Raw genomic sequence first — 20,059 nt, 5'->3', positions numbered from 1 at the left:
ATAACGTCCTTCAGCAGTTGCTCGATTGTGTCACTGGTCTATTTTTTTCTAAACGAAGTAATATTCCATTGAATCCTATTTTATTGGATCAAGTTCTGCTTGAAAGCAGTTCTAGAACTTCGTTTATGTTTCTAATGAGTAGAAGTAATTTAAAAAGCAGACGTAGAAGATCCATACTGGAACTGGATAGTAGTCAAATTGAAGTTTTTCTACATTTTTCGCCCGCATTTGCAATAGAAAAGTCTATCCGTCTAGATGTTATTTCCAGGTTGATTGCAGTACTGCTGGTAGCCCATGTGTAGTCATTGATTTCGCTAGTGTTGCGATGCAGCGTGATGGAAGATCGCCATTGCCAAAAAGTCCAACCAGTTTCTAGTGTGCCTTGACACAGGCAATCCTGTATTGAGCCTTTACCGTGACGAGCAAAAACATTCAAGGATAAGCCTGCAGCCAACTTGTAAGTACAGTGCAGCAGTAGTCGACAGCCTTAATTCTAAACCTTTGACATATCGAATTGAGGTACATGAGTTTGCAACATAGCCTTTGCTAAATGCATTTACGTTCGTACAGTACTACCTATTCTACATCGCAATCTAACTTCAAATTGCTAGAAATGATATTAATCATGCACCTTAGAGAATTATACATTGACGAAGAGTATTGGACTAGCCACGGACTACTATTTAGTAGCCCATTGAGTAGTCCATGGAGTAGCATAGGAAAACTTTTTCAAGCAGATTGTTGCAACAAATAAAACGGTAAAACGAACATTTTTTTTAATCATTAAATTCCCAATATAGAATCTTCTTAAACGCTAACAAGAATCCTTGTCACTAATACCTTGCTATACGTACTAGTAGCAAAAATTGTTACGCCAATGCCTAGCATGAATCAGCACAACCTCAATAATAATTCATCATCATCACATCCAAACCAATCTATCATTGATCCAGTACAATTTTTTATGGAAAGAAGGTCTCGATTGCTGTCAAGATGGAAACAATTCACAAACAGAAAGCCACTATTTACCAGCTATTGATATGGCCGATAAAATTACCAAAATGAATTATAATCAACGTGATGAATTCAAATACGATATTTATCGTGATCTATCAGCTGTATATGGGAACCAAGATCAAATTACACAAAATAAACAATATTGTCAACTAGCTGAACATAGCATTAAAAGGATAAATGATAAAATTCGATTAGCTAAATGCTTAGCAAGCAAAGGATACAACAAAAAGTTAGAAGATTATGATGAAGCACTCAACGATTATAACGAGTCATTAAAGCAGTTAAAGGAACTATTGGGCAATGATAATGAAGACATTGCCCTAGTATATGATAACATAGCAAATGTTTACTATCGTCAAGGCAATCGTGATGAAGCTATAGCAACGTATGGAAAATCTTTACAAATTCGTGGTATTATTGAGGAAAATCTCACCAATGCAACCATTAAAGTTGCCAATACATTTCAACAGATAGCTGCGATCCGTTGTAGTGACGATCGGCATGAAGAAGCGATGATTATGCTTTAGAAATGTTTAGATATTAAATTAGCAAAATGGGCCATCATCATTTGCAGATTGCTGATTTATATGATGAATTTGCTGATAATTGTCACCATATACATCGATATGAAGATGGTATCACAATGTATAACAAGGCTTTCGAGATTCGATTAGATATACTAGGCGATCATCATATCCAATCGCTAGTACTATTAATAGTATTGGGCATTTATATAATCACCTCGGACGATATGATGAAGCGATCGAAATGCATCAGAAATTGCTTAATATTATATCACAAAGCTTGAAACTTGATGATGATGACTGGACAGCCATTAATTAATATCTATGAATATCTTGGAGAAAGCTATTACAAACTTGGAAAGCACGAAGATGCTAAGGCGATGTTCCGTAAAGTATTAATGATTAAAATGACAAGGCCAGTTACCAATCAATACTCGGTTTCTGTATCGCATCATCAAATTGGAGATGTTTACCGCTATCAATTAAAAGAGGAAGATAGTTCTTTCATGTATGCTGAAGCTCTCGCTATTAGATTAGATATTTTTGAAGATCTTCTTCCGTTTTATAATACCACTGCATATGAGAGCGCTGCAGAAAGTTATTCCTATTTAGGTCGCTAAGATGTTGCTATGAAGTTGTTTTACAAAGCGCTAGACTTGAGACTGGAATGATTAGGAAAGGAACATATTCTTCTCGGTTACTCCTATTATGATAAAGGAGAAACATATGATAAAATCTCTAGATACGATGATGCTCTATCTATGTTACAAAAGTCATTAACTGTTAGGTTAAAAAGTTAGGCGAGACACATTTACAAATTGTGCTAGCCTACGAGTTTATAGGTACAATATATAAAGTACAATGTAACTACGATGATGCCTTTAAAATGTATCAGAAATACCTAGATATTTGATTACAATTATTACCTGATAACAAGCATCTAAAAATAGCTAGTGTATACGACGATATTGGAACTATCTATTGCAAACAATCAAAGTATAATAATGCCTTAATGATGCATGATACATGTCTTAATATTAGATCAGAAAAATTAGAATCACATCATTTAGAAATTGCTGTAGTCTATGAACATATTGCCGACGTCTATGCATCATTACTCATGTGAATTATCAGTTTTGAATAGTATTGTTGGCATACTACTATCATATCAACCGAATTGGCTCTTATCGATATACATATAAAGTTCATTCTGCCAGGTTGGTTATTTTGAAAAGTTTTTGGTTAATAGTGATATAGTAAGATCTTGCTTACTTCACTTCACTTCACTTGGATTTGATCAATTTGCTAGAATTACTATTATTTTCTATAGTACCAAGTACTTGTAACTAGAGTGTTATTTAATTATTTAATACTGGAGGAATGTTAAAATTTACGCGGCTCTACAGATATATACTTAATCCTATAAATAGTTATCATCAAGACCAGATGCATCGCACATTTTGTTTATTGATGTGCTAAAAAAGTGTTGTATGATTTTAATAACCAGACATTGACGATGAGAAGAGCGATGCGGAGAAAATTGAAAAGGAAGGAAAGATGAAAATTTATTATAATTTTATTATTTACCCACATGCTTAAATGATATCTTATGTACTGGAGCATAGTTAGATATGCCAATGCAGGTTCTTAAGAGCATAAGTAAGTTCTTGCAAGTATAAATCTTATTACTTGGAGCCCCAGTTTTTGGTTAAATCAGCTCAAGCTACAATTTAGGAATACTCTTACAGGATTATGAGAAGCGTATAAGCTAGCTAATGCTATATTTTCTGATGACACTTTCAAGTCAAGGCATTACGCTATTACTTTATATATTCTATTTCTAATGATACATTATAATCTTATATTATATTATTATTGATTGGACCATAGACCTTAAAAAACAACAAGACTATATCGATCAATCCTTGGCCAGCCGAAGATCAAATACATTAAAACTAATTAAGTCTTACACTAGAATATTAATCTTGGATTGAATGTGCTGTTATATAGTTTAAAGTAACTAAGAATAGTCAACCTTGCACTTTCTTTAACCCACGGATATCATGAGTTTCAAAGTAAAGATAATATATACTTAATTAAGGATAATAACATGTTCTTAGTACTGTTTAACTTGCATCTTAACAATCCAATCTCTGAAGTGCTTAAAGTTATGTGATACATAAGAGACTTTTAATTTAGTTTGGATTTATATCAAGTACTGGCATGGCTATGAGACGATCATCTTTCTTCGAATTAGCTTATGAGTAAGTCGTAATCAAGTTAATCGATATTATTATATTTTGATTTGGGTCAATATTCAATTTTTAAGCTCTATTTTAATGCCAGCCAGTTACGAACAGCGATTTGATTCATAATTGTAGTAGAATTAAGCCAGTATAGGAAAACACTTGCGATTGGCTCCATTTTAGCGCAGTATAATCATGCTATTCTATCATCAATTGCATCCCATGAATGATCAGGATTTTCTTATGTGGCGAGTTTTATTTATTACAGTATCTGATATTGCAAAATATCATTCTCAAACATCGTTTTAATATCATTGTGACGAACAAAGTTGATTCACTCTATAGAATAAAATGACATTTTGCTACCACCTACATTTGGCAAGGATTGTATCGAAATGAAATTGACATTTTCCGTTAGTTAATGCGGCATTAATATGAGGTATTAAAACAGAGGAATGCTAATTACAAATGTTAAATTACGAGTATAGCTAGTTTTCTGTAATGTACAGGTAAAAAAATTATGAATAAAACTCAATAATAAGTTTCGAGCCGCTTTTTTAGTGACATTTACTTCCGTATAAAATATTGTATAAAAATAGGGAGAATATCAAGTGGATGAAAGTCCTCCATGTGTATTTTGCTGTTAATGTAGTTACTGATACTAATGCAAGTAGAAATGTTGAATTTCTCCTTAAAGATTGTTCTTGAAACTAGACTTTAGATTATAAGATTGTTTTTTCTAGAAGCTTTTCATCAATCGTATTCGGCTAGAGTAGAGCTGTGTGTAGCTAGTCTTTTTATTAGATCTAATAAAGTTCTAATTTTCTCCAACTTTGGAATTTTCGTGATCGGATTTGAATTACATATCTATTTTTACTTGCAGCATCAATTGTGACTCAGCACCTTACTGCATATAGTTTGAATCCTAACATAGAATCTTTAATTACAGTCTATGGTTATGAGCTACTAAATAAGGCTTATAATAACTATAGAAAGCTGTTATACCGTATATCATACTAAAATATGGCCAACAGTAATAGTCTACTATCCAAGACTAAGTTACCCATTACAAACAGCAATAACTTTACGCGTCTGGCAGTTTCTTATGGTGATGACATTTACTGTTCATTGTTATTCCACACGATAGTATGGTGAATAAGTTTGCATAAATTAGAAGAGATCTACTGATATTAAAAGTACAAGCTGTATCCAGTTAATGGGCGTATATGAGTATATATATATATAGATATACATATAGAATTTAATATTAAATAGAGTAACATATTTACAATAAGAAATAGCTACTTTGTATCATTTAGTTCTATGACGTCAGGATAATCCAAAATAGATCCATGAGAATCTATACAAAAGTTTGCCCAACCGCATGGGATGAGAAATATCTTCGATTTTAGAAGAAGGTTTGAAGCAAGTTTGCAACAATCTTAACGGCTGTATCGATGATATTGGCTTGGCTTGGAAATTTTGCAGGCTTTTATTAGATATCGTCCGTCAAAAAGAATTTCTCTCCTTGACTACAACTACCTAAAGATATTTTGATATTCAAATTAGCTTAAAATACGTAGCTATAACAACAAGGATGGGTTTAAACTGGTGCCGAATGAGAGGAATTGAATCTTTAACTAAAAAGGCTCAACTAAATTATCAATGCGGTTATTTTGAAGGAGCTGGATGGCACTATAACCAAGCACTAGAGGTTTTAAAAACTATTAAAAATCGTGGTGCAAAAGGTAATCGGCTTGAAAGCGACCTTTGTCTACGTATTTCCATTAATTTTCTAGAGCAGCGTGATTTGACGAAAGCTGAAGAATATTGTAATCAAGCAGAAGAAGCAGCCAGACTTATAGGTGATCAAGTGCAATTAGCAAAGTGTTTAGATAATCAAGGCGCTATTAAGATAGCAAAAAAGATGTATGATGAAGCATTAGTTGATTACAAGAGATCATTAGAGTTAAAATTAGAGAAAATCAGCGAAATTAGCCCTGATATTGCTGACAGTTACAGCGGCTTGGGAGAAATCTATTTGAATTTATCCAAATTCGACACGAGTCTGTCCATGTTTCAGAAAGCATTAGCGATTAGGCAACAAGTTTATGGGGAAGGTCATTTTGATGTAGCGAATTCGTATTACAACGTAGGATCAGCTTATTTTCAGAAATCCGATTTTGAAGACGCCCTTACTATGCATGAGAGTGCACTAGATATTCGATTAAAATTACATGGTAATGATAGTCTGTATGTTGCTCGTTCTTATAACAGCATTGGAAATGTTTATCATATGACATTAGATTATGAGGATGCATTGTCGATGTATAGAAAATCTTTGGATATCAAGTTAAATATTGTAGGAGAACATAGTTTAGAAGCGGCTCAAGCCTATAGCGATTTGGGGCTTTTACTTCTAGATATGTCGCAATTCCCAAAGGCTGTTATTATGCTACAGAAAACTTTAGATATACAACTACAATTACTGGGAGATCACAATATCCAAGTTGCTGATACATATAGTAATCTTGGTAACCTTTACTCCTGTCAAACTCAATATGAAACAGCGCTAATTATGCATCAAAAAGCTCTTGGTATCAAATTAGAAGTATTGGGAAATCGTCATTTAGAGCTTGTTAGTTCGTATAATAATATTGGCATCGTTTATCAGAATCAATCTAAATATGGCGATGCTCTAAAAATGTATCAAAAATCACTTGAAATTCAGCTAGATCTGGATGGAGGTGAAAGTATTACTGTCGCTAGTCTATATAATAATATTGCAGTGATCTATCAATCTCAATCCAAATATGCAGAAGCACTTTCTATAAGTCAAAAAGCTTTAAAGATTCAACTGGATAAGTTAGGAAACCAAAACATCGACGTAGCTAATTCATATAACAATATCGGGCTGATTTATAATCATCAAGATAAATACGATGATGCCTTAGAGATGCATAATAAATCATTACACATCCGATTGAAGGTCTTAGATGATGAAAGTCATGATGTTGCCAATTCTTATAGTAATATCGGTGATGTCTATGTCAATCAACTAAAATATGAAGATGCTCTTTGTATGTATGAGAAATCATCAAATATACGGTTAAAGTTATTAGGAGGTAATCATGAAGATGTCGCAAAGTCTTATATTAGTATTGCCAATATTTATACTGAGCATTGCAAACACGAAGAAGCATTGCTGCTCTACCTTAAAGCTCTGGATATACAAACGGATAGACTTGGATATAATCATTTAGATATTGCTATAACTTATAACAAGATTGGCCATACATATTGCTATCAATCGAGCTTCGATAAGGCTTACGATATGTTCCATAAAGCGTTGAAAATAAGACTGCTTTTACTTGGAGATGGTCATATTGACGTAGCAAACTCTTATAATAATCTTGGTCTAGTTTACTCTAACATGTCTAAATTAGACAATGCTGTAGTCACGCTAAAGAAAGCTCTTGATATTCAACTGAAAGTCCTAGGAGAGCATGATTTAGATGTCTCTGCGACCTTTAATAATATAGCAAATGCTTACGCTCGTCAGGCCAAGTATGGACAAGCTCTATCAATGTATCAGCAATCCTTAAATATTCAATTAGATATATTAGGTGATAATAATATTAAAGTTGCAACATCCTATAATAATATTGGAAACGTATATAAGCTACAAGGAAAAACTGATACTGCTCTAGAATTCTATCAGAAATCATTACATATCAAGTTAGAAGTTTTGGATAGTAATCATGTCGACCTTGCTACTTCCTATTTCAATATTGGATTGATTTATTCTGGTCAGGATACACCAAATTATAACGAGGCTCTCCTCGTGTTTCAGAAAGCACTAGATATTTTTATTCCTGCATTTGGAGATAGCCATCCAACTCTTGCCACTATTTATGATAATATGGCAAAGATATACCGTGACCAAAATGACTTTCAAAATGTAGAAAGATTAAATCGACAATCAAAGTCTATTCGCGCTACACGAAAGTAGTGATGAAACGATGGCCCTCGCTATAAGCTAAAAAACTCACTGGCTTAAAGCTAGAAGCCGTTATATTAATTACTATTTTCGATATCAAAATACAAAGCTGTATCCAATAGCTCGTCAACTTGAATAATCATCATTTACATTTATAAGCTAAAATTGCTGCCAAAATTTCTATCAACTTTAACATACAAATATACCATATGATTGTATAGTTTATCTTGCAAGATTTTCGTTGCTATAACTTGTGGATATTATTCTTTTGTAGCAAAATATAAGACGTAATGCAAAAGGCTTAATCATGTATCGACGACTAACTTGCTAAACTAGTAATAACATTCTAGTGCTCATTTTGTTAACAAGAAGAACTTATGGCTTATACAATGTTAGAGCTAATCAATTGAGATCGAACAAAGCAAATAATTAGACAGATATTACCTCATAAACATTCTGTAATATAAGGAACACTGTACATGATAATGGCGTTTACGTAATTTTGATTTGCGTAGGTTAGTAATTTTAGTATAGAGTTTTTATTTCTACACAGGACGAATTCCATGATCTGTAGTGTTAGCTAAAGTAACTAAATAAAAGTAGTATTAGATTTTTTAATTCATGCTTTATATATTTTCGATCTAATACATTCTGAAAATCTTTAAATACAAAGAAATTCTAATTTGTAGTAGTTTCGAAGTTAGTCTATGATTTCATCCCTATACTAAAGATGCAATAAATATGTTTCTCTGAAGTTAGAATTGCTTAGCTACCGTAGTTTATATCTTCAGTGGTAATCTCTACTTTATATATAAAAAATGATAAGGGTATGATAATAATTTCTCCGAATTTAATCTAGAATAGCTGAAAAGTGATCGTAAATAGTGAACACGAGAGTTTCTAAGCTACCACAGTGCATAAGTCCAGTAAAGATCTTTAGTTTAGATATAAAATATCCTAAAAGATATGGTAATAATTCTTCTCAAATTTAGTCTATAATAGTAAAGAAATGATCCTGAATTGTGGCAATGGGAATTTCTAAGCTATAGGAGTGTATAAGTCCTGGTATGATCACTGCAATTGTATTTAAAATATACTGAAAGATACGATAATATTTCCTCCGAATTGAGTCTAGAGTAACTGGCATGTGATGGTAGATAGTGACCGCGAATATTTTCAAAGAGTATAAGTGCAGTCACAATCTTTACTTTATGTATAAAAAGTATTCAGAAAAGATACGATAATATTTTCTCCAAATTTTTATCTAGGATAGTTAAAAATGATCGTGGAGACCATTAGTTCCAAAAAATTACTAAATGCGATGATCCAAATTTTCTACAAGAGTGCCGAAGGTATGAACTATTACGAATAGTATCTATGTTTATGAGCAGGCATAATCTTAGGTCATCTTAAAATAGTATAATTCAATCTGAGCGAGAAGAACATTAATATCACAAATATTCTATATTAGAATAAATCTAGCTTTCCTTTAATTGAGTAGTAAAACCATTTCAGCAATTTTGATAGCATTCAAGACTACCGTGTACCCTGTAGCAATAGTAAATATAAATCATACGATGGTAGATAGAATGGCATTATTGTCTTGGAATGCTCTTTGAAAATCGGAAATGGCTTTATTTTAATGATATATAAAACCACGTCTGAAATTTTTATAACAAACAATACTATAATAAGCGATCTATAGCTTGAATGAAACATCAATCGATTAATATAATGCCGTTATTATTTTGTGATGTGATTAAAAATAGTACGGTGAATAATCTTGCGTAAATTAGATAGCTTTTATTGACTAAAGACGTCCGTAGACCATGAATATATACGACGACTGACATAAAATCCTCAAATAAACAATGTAAATAGAGTTTGAGATACAATAAGAAATAAACGCATCGTCCGATTTAATTAAATGGTGCCAGGACAATCCAGGATACGCTTCCCACCTCCATGTAATAAAACAAGATATCCGACCGCGTGAAATATTGACATCATTAGCTTAACAAGGGCTAAAATCTTAACGTCTTTGCGTCTATTCTCGTAAGATTGGCTCAGAACCTTACCAGCTTTTAGAACATATTGATAGTAAGCCGCTATCATTGATAGAAGAGGTCAATTTTTTCTATCAAGTAGCAGCATAAGAAATTCTGACATCATATTTGACTTCTATAACAACATCAGTAACAAAGATGGGAATATATTGGAGTAGAATGAGCAGAATAAAATCTTTATCCAAAACTGCTTTGATAAAATTATCAATCTGGATATTATTGCGTAGCTGAAATGCACTATATGAAGGCTTTAGATGTTTTAAAAACCTTTAAAAATCGTGACGAAAAGCATAATTATCTCAAAAGTGATTTGTGCTTGCATATTGCGGCTAGTCTTGTAGGACAGCGTGAATTTAGCAAGGCTCAAGAGTATTGCAATCGAGCGGAAGAAGCGGCTAAACTTATAGATGATCAAGAACATGATCTTGAGGTCTCTGCCACCTGTCACAATATAGCAAATGCTTATGTTCGTCAAGCCAAGTATGGAGAAGCTTTATCTATATATCAATCATGGCTAGCCATTCAAATGGATAAATTAGCTGACAATAACATTACACTTGCAACATCCTACAACAATATTGGAAATGTGTATAGGCTACAAGGAAAAATTGCTGATGCTTAAGAATTTTATCAAAAGGCTTTAGATATCAAATTACAAGTCTTGGGTAGCAATCATACCGATCTTGCTACTTCCTATTTCAATATTGGATTAATTTATTCTCAGTAGAATATTTCTAATCATAGCGAAGCTCTTGTAATGTTCCATAAAGCAGTAGATATTTACATTCTAGCATTTGGAGACAATCATCCAGATCTCGCCACTATTTATGATAATATGGCGAAGATATACCGCGATAAAAATAACATTGAGGAAGCTGAAAGATTGGATTAGCTATCTACCGCTATTTGGGATAACCACGATCAGTATTTTTATGATGCTCTTCATCATTGACTAAAAGGTTTCAGATATGCGAGACAATAGCTCGAAGTCGCTGTAGTTAATGATGTATCTAAAATATTAAATCTTTATTGCATTCAATAGCTCATTAATTCGAGTAATTATTATTTATACTTATGTACTAACGATTATATTCGAATATTTTTAACAACTTTTATAGGACAGAAAGTAAGTGTATCGTTTGTTTTTAAAGCTCGTGAATTTATCAGTTGATAATGTTAATTAAGCAGCATTTTGATGACGGAGCAGAAAAACTGAAATATATATAAATGTAATAACATTGAAATTCTCAGTTTAGCTAATTAGAAAAATCTTACTCTTCATACAAGATTTTAAGTGAAATTTGTAAGTTTTAGCTCAAATTTATATCCAATAGCTGGGAAGAAATATACTACGAAAAATCATTCTATTATATTTAATATTAACGAAAAGATGATATTGCAGTAATTTTGATATCGAAAGCTAGCGGTATCTGTATTATATATGGTTTAAATTTCCAGGAAGGAAAAAATGAATAATATTCGTTACAGTACTACTAATTTCAAGTAGTACTGGATTTTTGGGAGTCTATGTTAAGACTTTCTGACCTTTATTTTCCGTAAATGGAAGTATAAATGTTTTTAAATAAAAAGAGTGCCTAATTTTTATTTTACAAGAAGTGCATTTTATGAATTCGGCTATATTTTGAGGATATTTGGAAAAGTAGTGCTTGTTCCGAATTTAGCGATCGCTTATTTACTATGAGTATTCAAGAAGCTCTTAACGTCTGTGTTGTTATAGAAATTTTGAAAAACGAAGATTCTTCTGATTTAAAATGTCTTTAATTTGTTGTTGACTGTCATTTACGTAAAATTTCTATATTTTTATGAAAGTATTCTGAAACTTCCGCATTTAAAGCTTAAAATTTTACTCTACACTTGAATTTTATTTATATTTTCTAGTTTATAACAAATATGATCGGAAATGTAATGGTTGTTCAATATTTAGAAGTTTCTAGTTTGCTTCAGATTTGAAAATTTTCCTGCTTTATAATGAAATATTAAGAGTTATCACCAACTGGATTTTAATGCAAACGGCGTAACGAATAGCAAATATTTAAGATTTCAGCCACGTCAACAAGTAATAGTATACTGGGTATTCTTGCATATACAGATAAGAATTCTAATGATATATATGTTATTATTACTAATGCTTCCCTAGAGAGATATGATAATGGTCACGTTTATGTTGCCCTAGCCGAAAAGTAGTTTATTACTACTTCATCATATTCTTTAAATTGTGGTTTCATTTGCTGCTTCTTCCATACATACGTGTATTAGGCATTTAAAATCACTAGCAATCTGATCACAATTAGATCTTCAAAATTACCTATTTCATCCATCTTGAATGATTTAGCATACAAAATTTAAATTATTTAATTTTATTTATAGTCATATTCTAAAGTCCTTTAAGAATTTGCTTTTGCTGGCTAATACCGCTGGCAAATTTTGTTTGTTTATGTTGTAGTGAGAAGATGATAGTAACGAAGCGGTTCTGGATAATAAGTAGTCCAAGAGTTTATTTTCTACGTACAAATAAACTAAAAAACTGATTTATATTCAGCTCAGAATTTTTCTACCTGTTTATCAGTAGATTGCATGTTTAAGTTAGGCATACTTATTTTGCACCTTTTGATTGGTTAGGTTATAGCTATGATTCATTTATGTAAATTATTTAATAAAATTACACCATATTTCTCAAAGTAATCAAAATATCCTCACCAGACAGTCTATCAAATTCTATTACAGACAAAGTCTTACACATACATAAAAGTAAAATTTGCATTTCTTGTGTTTAAGCGAATGTATTTATAGGCTTCTATAGTTTCATTAGATCCAGTGCTTTCGTTACTGGCGTTTCGACATAACTTTAAAGAGAATTAAGCAACTTATTTCTGTTTCCTCGTTTCTTCTTCAATCAATCAATGATCGTAGAAAGGCTTTGCTTGATCAGTGCTTATATTCTGTTAACAGATCACATCGAATATCATCGAAAGGTACTGTAGACAACTTATAACTACGGGTAATATTTAAGTTACAATGGTCTAGCTGGTATTGATTTCTATTCGATATTTTTCTTTTTACATCATTCACGAATTATCGAATATAATCATTTCATTATACATCATATTTAGCTGTACTTATCAACTCTACTATCTTCTTAAATCAATTGCAATTACCTCAAAATAATCGCTAACTGCCATATTACTATTGGCGTAGAGTTATACAAATGCATGTTAAGAAAACTGCAATTATTTTGCTAGCAAAATGAGTTGAGCTACCTTTAGATAGGTTAGATTGATTTAGTTGGAATAGATACTATACAGCTGTTATTGGTACTTTGATTAGAAAAGTTTTAAAATAATTTTTAGATTATGTCAATACTGGATTTTTAAATCATTGTGTTATAGTAGAAAGCATACGTAGGATTGTAACAGATCTGAAATGATCTAGGCAAGGTTCGTCTAAATGGAATCATTTGAGTTACGTTGGTTAACCATACACATCGATACACGATATTTCCTATTAGCCATTCTGTATTTTAGAATCAAATCGGCTGCTCAGCAGTGTTTTGCAATTTATTGCAACACGTCTCAAAATCAATCCGAAATCCGAAATTCGAAATTGGTCCATATCTGTGAATTCGACTCCGATCCTAAGTCACGGCATTCGTCAATCCAATTCCGATCTAATACGAAAACAGCAAAGGATCTGAATGCACCTACATGGCTTAATCCGAAATTTTCCGTAAGATTACATCGGATTGCAGTCGGATTTCGTATACAATTGCAAAACACTGCTGCTCAGTTATGCAGAATTACTATCTCTCAGCGACTATCTGTATCTTTTTGAGCAAGAATTTGTCTCGATGAAACTATCAGCCTCAGTACAACTTGAACAGTGATAGCTAGTATGCTGCATAGCTATATTCGAAACAATCTACTTGTTCTAGCATAGTATCCAATATCCTAATATCACGCTAATGAGCCATTCGAGTGCTAGGAAGATTTATATCAGCATGAATAAATCATTAAAGAAATAAAGTACTTATCTTAGGTGTTAGATAGTAAATGCTAAATGGGCTGAAGCAACTACAATCGAGGACGAGTTCATTTCTGACAACCAAAGTAAATTTAAAATAACTTAATTTTAAAATAGTATTAATGATCGAACTTATTGAGTGCTACATTGTAACTTTAGTAAGATAAACTAACTATTTAACTAGCACTTAACCAACTGAATTGATTTAAAAACAACTTTCTTAATTAACACCAATTTTGTATATTAAAGTCCAGAAAGTCGGATCGGAACTTCCTTACGTGTACAAGAAACAAGATTAAAGTCTTCACTAAATTCATTTATTACCGCTAGTAGGTTGTGAGTAATTAAAAAATAAATATGATGAACAAACGACAAAATGAAATTTTTCAACTACAATCTCAGCAAAGTGCTGGCGAATATGATTTACAGGAAAAGCACTATCAGAAAGCTTTATGCCATTTCTTGCAAGCACTAGATCTCTCTGATAATGTGATCCCGGATGATACGGAAAGATTTCAGATACAATGCGACCTTTATCTTAATATTGCTACTACTCATCGAGAGCAAAATCAATTTATGCCAGCTAGAGAATTTATCCAAGAAGCAATCGTTCTAGCCGAAAAAGTTCAAGATAAACTACGATTCGCACGATGTTTGGATCATCGAGGTCAGATCAAGACAGCTCAAGGGCTTCACTTTGAGGGCTTAGACGATGTCCATCAATCATTAGTTGTAAAAAGGCAACTATTAGGAGAAGCAAATGATTGTGTCGCCGTATCTTACCAAATCATAGGATCCATCTATTTTATCCAGCACAAGTATGAAGAAGCTTTAGCCATGTTTCAAAAATCGTTAGATATAAGACTTAATTTGTCTGGAGATTATCTCATTAAATTAGCACATTTGTACTACAATATTGGGGATACCTATTTTCAATTAACGAACTATACAGATGCTAAGATAGTTTACTATAAATGCCTTAACATCAGACTGCAAGTGTTAAAACCAAATCATTTCGATATATCCAAAATATATAATAAGATTGGAAGCGTTCATATCGAAGAAGGAAATTATAATGATGCCATATTGATGTTACAAAAATCTCGTAATTGCTTATCATCGCAACAGCTTCAAAGTCCCGATACGGATATTGCAACTCTGAATCATAATATTGCAACAGTCCATCATTATCAATATAAATACGAAAATGCATTAATACTATTTCGAAAAGCGCTAAACACTAGAATAAAAATATTAGGAAGGAATCACTTGGATGTAGCAGAAACATATTACAACATTGCCCATGTTTACTTTGATCAATGCAAGTATGAGAGAGCCTTACATATATATGAGAAAGCATTTCATATTCAATTCGAAAAATTAGGTATCATTAATTCTATTGTAGCTCAAACTTATTATAAGATTGGAGAAGTCCAGTATCATTTGGGAAGATATAAAGATGCTCTTATAGCATATCAAGAGTCGCTCGATATCCAATTAGCAACGGTAGGAAATCATCATCTTGATATTGCTATACTTTACAATGATATTGGAATTGTCTACGAGTTACAATGTCAATATGATAAAGCTCTAGACATGCATCAGAAAGCTTTAGACATACAATTGGATATTGTAGGAGAAAATTATCTACAGGTAGCTTATTCCTATAACAATATAGGAAATATTTATGCAGGTCAATCGAAAGATCGGGATGCATTAATAATGTACGAGAAATCATTAAAGATTAAATCGCAATTATTGGGAAAGAATAATTTAGAAACTGCATGTACGTATAGTAATATCGGACTGGTGTATGCTCATCAAGGTGAATTTATGCGTGCAATCGACATGTATCAAAAAGCTATAGACATCAAATTAGAAATATTAGGAAGTCATCATGCAGATATCGCTACTTTGTATAATAATCTTGGACTTGCTTATTCCAATCAAGCCGACTACGATGAAGCTCTATCGATGCATAGAAAGGCGTTATTTATACGATTAGATCTATTAGATGGCCAAGATTTAAAAGTAGCACAGTCCACTCATAACATTGCAAATATATATTACTGTCAAGGCCGATATGATGATGCGTTAATCACATATCAAAACGTCCTCGATATTCAATTAAACATGTTAGGAAGCTGCCATTTAGATGTAGCTAAATCTTATAACAACATTGCTAATGTCTACTCTGATCAACTCAATTATGAAGATGCTTTAACTATGTATCAAAATTGCCTGAATATCCGATTGAAATTATTAGGAGATAATCATTACGATGTAGCTACTGTCTATTATAATGCTGGAACGATGTACTTTGATCTTCAACAGTATGACGATGCTACAGTAATGTATCGACGTGCTTTGACTATTTTACAACAATTAGAAGTAAATAATGATATATTTAAGGCTACTATATACGATAGGATTGCTTTAGTCTATAATAAGCAGCGACAATTTACAGACGCAGTAGCGATGAGTCGACAAGCTTCAAATCTTCTTTCCATAATTCAGCAATACGATTCAAGTGATGACGAAACTATAGACAATCAAAGGGAAAGGAAATCGAAATCGTTAAGTTAGTAGATGAGTAACTTTGTTTTCTTTCAAGTGATGAAAGATAATGTATTACTACATGCACAGTGCGAGTATTATGCGGTGTTCAATGTTGATAATCGAGTTACTGAACATTTCTTTATTTTTAATTTAATAAGATAATATTGGATAGACTACAAATAACTTTGCCTTGTATCTAGTGATAAAGATAGTCTATTGTGAGTTGCATATTGTAGTATGAGTATTATACAGTGTCTAATGCTGATAATAATTATTAAGTCACGAAACGTTTTTATATCTTTATTTTTACTATAAAATATGGAATAGATGATATAGCGATACTATCGGATGAAGTTTGCCAAAGCTTATTAGTTTCCTTAACCAATGGAGTAGAACCTGATCAAATTAGTAAGGAATGACTAGCCTATTTTTTATTTTTAATGAGGAAACTAGGTTTTCAACTTGCTTTTCATCAATTTTTTGTCTTCTTTATTCCTTCATTATACTATTAGATCAGATTGATGCAAATTCAGATGAAGAATATGATGGTTTGATTATGAAAGCAGCCAACGAGGGTACAGTTAATCAGACAAGTGATGATTGATTGTTTTATTTTCACGATGAATACTACCTGCTTTGATTTGGTTCATAACTCTTAATGTAATTGTTACGGTGTCGTCTTGTCATTAGGATAGCTTAATAAGTACAGTAGTAGCTAATATGGAGAATATCCATATTTGTAGTGCTAGGTAAGATAAGTAATGCCTTAACGTGGATGTTGTTTGTAATAATTCATTACATATTTGATATTGATTGTTATTGTGTGATAGATAGCAGTAGGATGATTCAAGTTCTAGTTGATGATAGTTGAATTAGACAACCTACGGGCTTAGATTAAGATTAAGTATGAGTAAGAGATTCAAAATATTTACTGAAAGAAAAGCTATGTAAGGAGCATCTTAGTTCGAGATGATTCTCGTAGTAAGGTATAATAATAATACTGTTGTTGTTTACAAATTAGACGGTTCCTATATAAACGGGAACATTTGAGTTGAGAGGGTGGTAAAAAGTTGTAGATGCATCTTTGCTAATAAAAGCTTCACCTTTACAGTCTTTTGCTGTGTGTGTTTAACGTCAAGTAAAAGGGCGTTTAAGTCAGTAGCTACTTATAGACTTTTACTGTACGTTACCTTGTCGCAGAAGTGAAATTGTGACAGTAATACAAGTACTAATTGGTCCATATCTTATTTTTCTTATTGACTTACAACACAATTTCGATAATAACTGATGAAAGCTTCAAAGGTATGATGCTTAATTGGAATTGCCAATGATGGGAAGGGCGTAGCAGCTAATAAAATGGGTAGAATTGATTGAACATGATAGGCATGAAGTCGGCGGGAATTGAATTGATCTACTTCGATTTTTGTCTTCTGGTATCTTAATTTTAACGCAAATACTAAATATGATTAATGCAACTTCTAACTTTATAAACATTATTCAATGTTTTATAGCATATATTTTACGACACCTTTCGAAGAGCAGTTATATGTACAGTATCAGATTATCAACTTATCAGTCCAAAGTATTGTAAATTAAGCTAGTAATTCATCAAGAATGAAGACGTTTTAAATCAATAATAATAAGCGTAAAGTAAATATAAATTATATTTTCCTACAATAAACCGTATACGGCTATAGAAATAAATTCTATACTGACTAAATATATCAATTAAATTGTAATCTTAAAATGTATAATTCTTAACAAATTACGGTACTTGATATTATTAATATCTAACCCCAATAAAGGTTATTTTGAAGCAACAGTACTTATTAACATACAAAATAACGAAGAAGAATTCTAAAAATTAGCCTTTATTAATATTAAAATAGCGTCTCAATATTTAACTTAGATAAGTAATTTTCAATCTCTTAGCATAGATTTATTACAAGTGCAAGTAACTCACAATCGTAGACTACTTAGATTATGATATTGAAAGAAACAATTAATTTTTTATTGTACAGTACGAATGTTCAGCTACTTGTACATCTTCCATATTTCTTTATGAAACAAAATAATAAATAAATTGTTAGTTAAGCTATTTACTTATTAAAAGTCTAAGTGAGGGCCTATTGCTGTTCATAAATATTTAAATATTAAAGAATAATGCTACTGAGTATGCATATGTCTATCATAAATTGGATATGCACGGATATGATATTAATCAATTACTTCATTAGACAGAATTTTGTGTAACGGAAACTATTTTATTCGAAATTCGGATAATGATATGTAAGGTCACGTTAAGAATAAATGTAAGAAATACCTTAATATAGACTGACATTATTATCTTTAGTAAGCACCTCGATACCGTAAAGAATTAACAATCGTAATTTATCATCTGATCTTATCAGCCTTTTTATGAAACAATTATAAAGTATTTCTTCACGAAAGAAATAGTATAGATAGGGGAAACATGATATTAAAGAAATTTATTATTATAGGATCAAGGATTGTCAGCAATTTTCATGCCTGTATAGTTCAATAGCGCCAAAAAAATTAATTAACGGAGATATTCTTAGCTAATGAGCAGAAGTGTGAGGGTTGGAATAATTTCCTTTATACTTTTAACAGTTTTGTATTTACTTCAATATATTCTAAGATATCACAACGTCATATTTAAGCAAAACCAAACATATTCGATATCTGTAAGTGTAGAGATTGTATTTAACAGATGAAATACCAATACCTCGTCAGTATTATCGCGAAAAAGAAGCAAATGGTAGGAATTCAAAATTACATCCTATACTTCAGTTTTAGGTCATCTAATAAAATAATTATCGAACACTTTTCTTGTGGATAAGTTATATAACTACTGCAGGCGATCATGGAAATATTACATAGCCTCACCAATAATCACTCGCTCATGTCGAATACGACAGCAACATCATGGATTACCACTTTATTTAATCGTTATTGGTATGCTGTTGGTAATCGTTATACTTCTATTCATGTTAGGATTTATCTTGAATCTTATAATTGTTGTTATGATGACCAAAATCGATAAGATAAAATTTTCTTCAGATATCCTTTTCCTGACCATGATAATTTGCGATGTATTTATTAGCATCGGAACTTGTGGGTACTGTATCATGATCTACGCAACTTATTCGATAAATTAGCTTGCTGCAGTTCTGACTCGTACATGTAAAGTAGTAAGCTTCTTGTTCTCTACATTAACTTCATTGCATCTTTTAACGCTAGTGTTGCTAATTTGCGATGTATTTATTAGCATCGGAACTTGTGGGTACTGTATCATGATCTACGCAACTTATTCGATAAATTAGCTTGCTGCAGTTCTGGCTCGCACATGTAAAGTAGTAAGCTTCTTGTTCTCTACATTAACTTCATTGCATCTTTTAACGTTAGTGTTGATGTCGATGGATAGATACAGACTAATTGTTCGTCCAACTAGGTCTAGTTTGAAAAGTAGGACAGTAGTTATCCGATTGGTTAGCATATGGATGTTATCATGGTGTAGTGATTTCAATGATGTTAATCTATGCTATTTCGATGATAGCTATATATATGTCTGTAACGTATCGTCCTAAT

General features: G+C 31.9%; 4 protein-coding genes across 4 annotated transcripts; all 4 read left to right on the top strand.

Moving 5' to 3' along the window:
• Positions 1-1,040: 1,040 nt before the first annotated feature.
• On the top strand, positions 1,041-1,544 carry TRIADDRAFT_54878 (uncharacterized protein; the record flags this gene model as incomplete). The annotated part of the gene is made up of 1 exon (XM_002111143.1): positions 1,041-1,544. The coding sequence occupies one exon, from the start codon at positions 1,041-1,043 to the stop codon at positions 1,542-1,544; it is 504 nt and encodes a 167-aa protein (XP_002111179.1).
• Positions 1,545-5,384: 3,840 nt separating this feature from the next.
• TRIADDRAFT_54877 (uncharacterized protein) lies at positions 5,385-7,799 on the top strand (the record flags this gene model as incomplete). The annotated part of the gene is made up of 2 exons (XM_002111142.1): positions 5,385-5,535; positions 5,587-7,799. The coding sequence occupies 2 exons, from the start codon at positions 5,385-5,387 to the stop codon at positions 7,797-7,799; spliced, it is 2,364 nt and encodes a 787-aa protein (XP_002111178.1).
• Positions 7,800-10,085: 2,286 nt separating this feature from the next.
• On the top strand, positions 10,086-10,745 carry TRIADDRAFT_54876 (uncharacterized protein; the record flags this gene model as incomplete). Its single annotated transcript, XM_002111141.1, has 2 exons — positions 10,086-10,333; positions 10,598-10,745. 2 exons carry the CDS (start codon positions 10,086-10,088, stop codon positions 10,743-10,745), a joined length of 396 nt encoding a protein of 131 aa, XP_002111177.1.
• A 3,503-nt stretch (positions 10,746-14,248) lies between these two features.
• On the top strand, positions 14,249-17,054 carry TRIADDRAFT_54875 (uncharacterized protein; the record flags this gene model as incomplete). The annotated part of the gene is made up of 3 exons (XM_002111140.1): positions 14,249-16,472; positions 16,778-16,858; positions 16,963-17,054. 3 exons carry the CDS (start codon positions 14,249-14,251, stop codon positions 17,052-17,054), a joined length of 2,397 nt encoding a protein of 798 aa, XP_002111176.1.
• Positions 17,055-20,059: the final 3,005 nt, after the last annotated feature.

Source organism: Trichoplax adhaerens, genomic scaffold (genome assembly GCF_000150275.1).
Source record: "Trichoplax adhaerens TRIADscaffold_3 genomic scaffold, whole genome shotgun sequence".
NCBI lineage: Eukaryota > Metazoa > Placozoa > Uniplacotomia > Trichoplacea > Trichoplacidae > Trichoplax > Trichoplax adhaerens.
The sequence above is the reverse complement of the archived record's forward strand: the minus strand, read 5'-3'. Positions and strand labels throughout refer to the sequence as shown.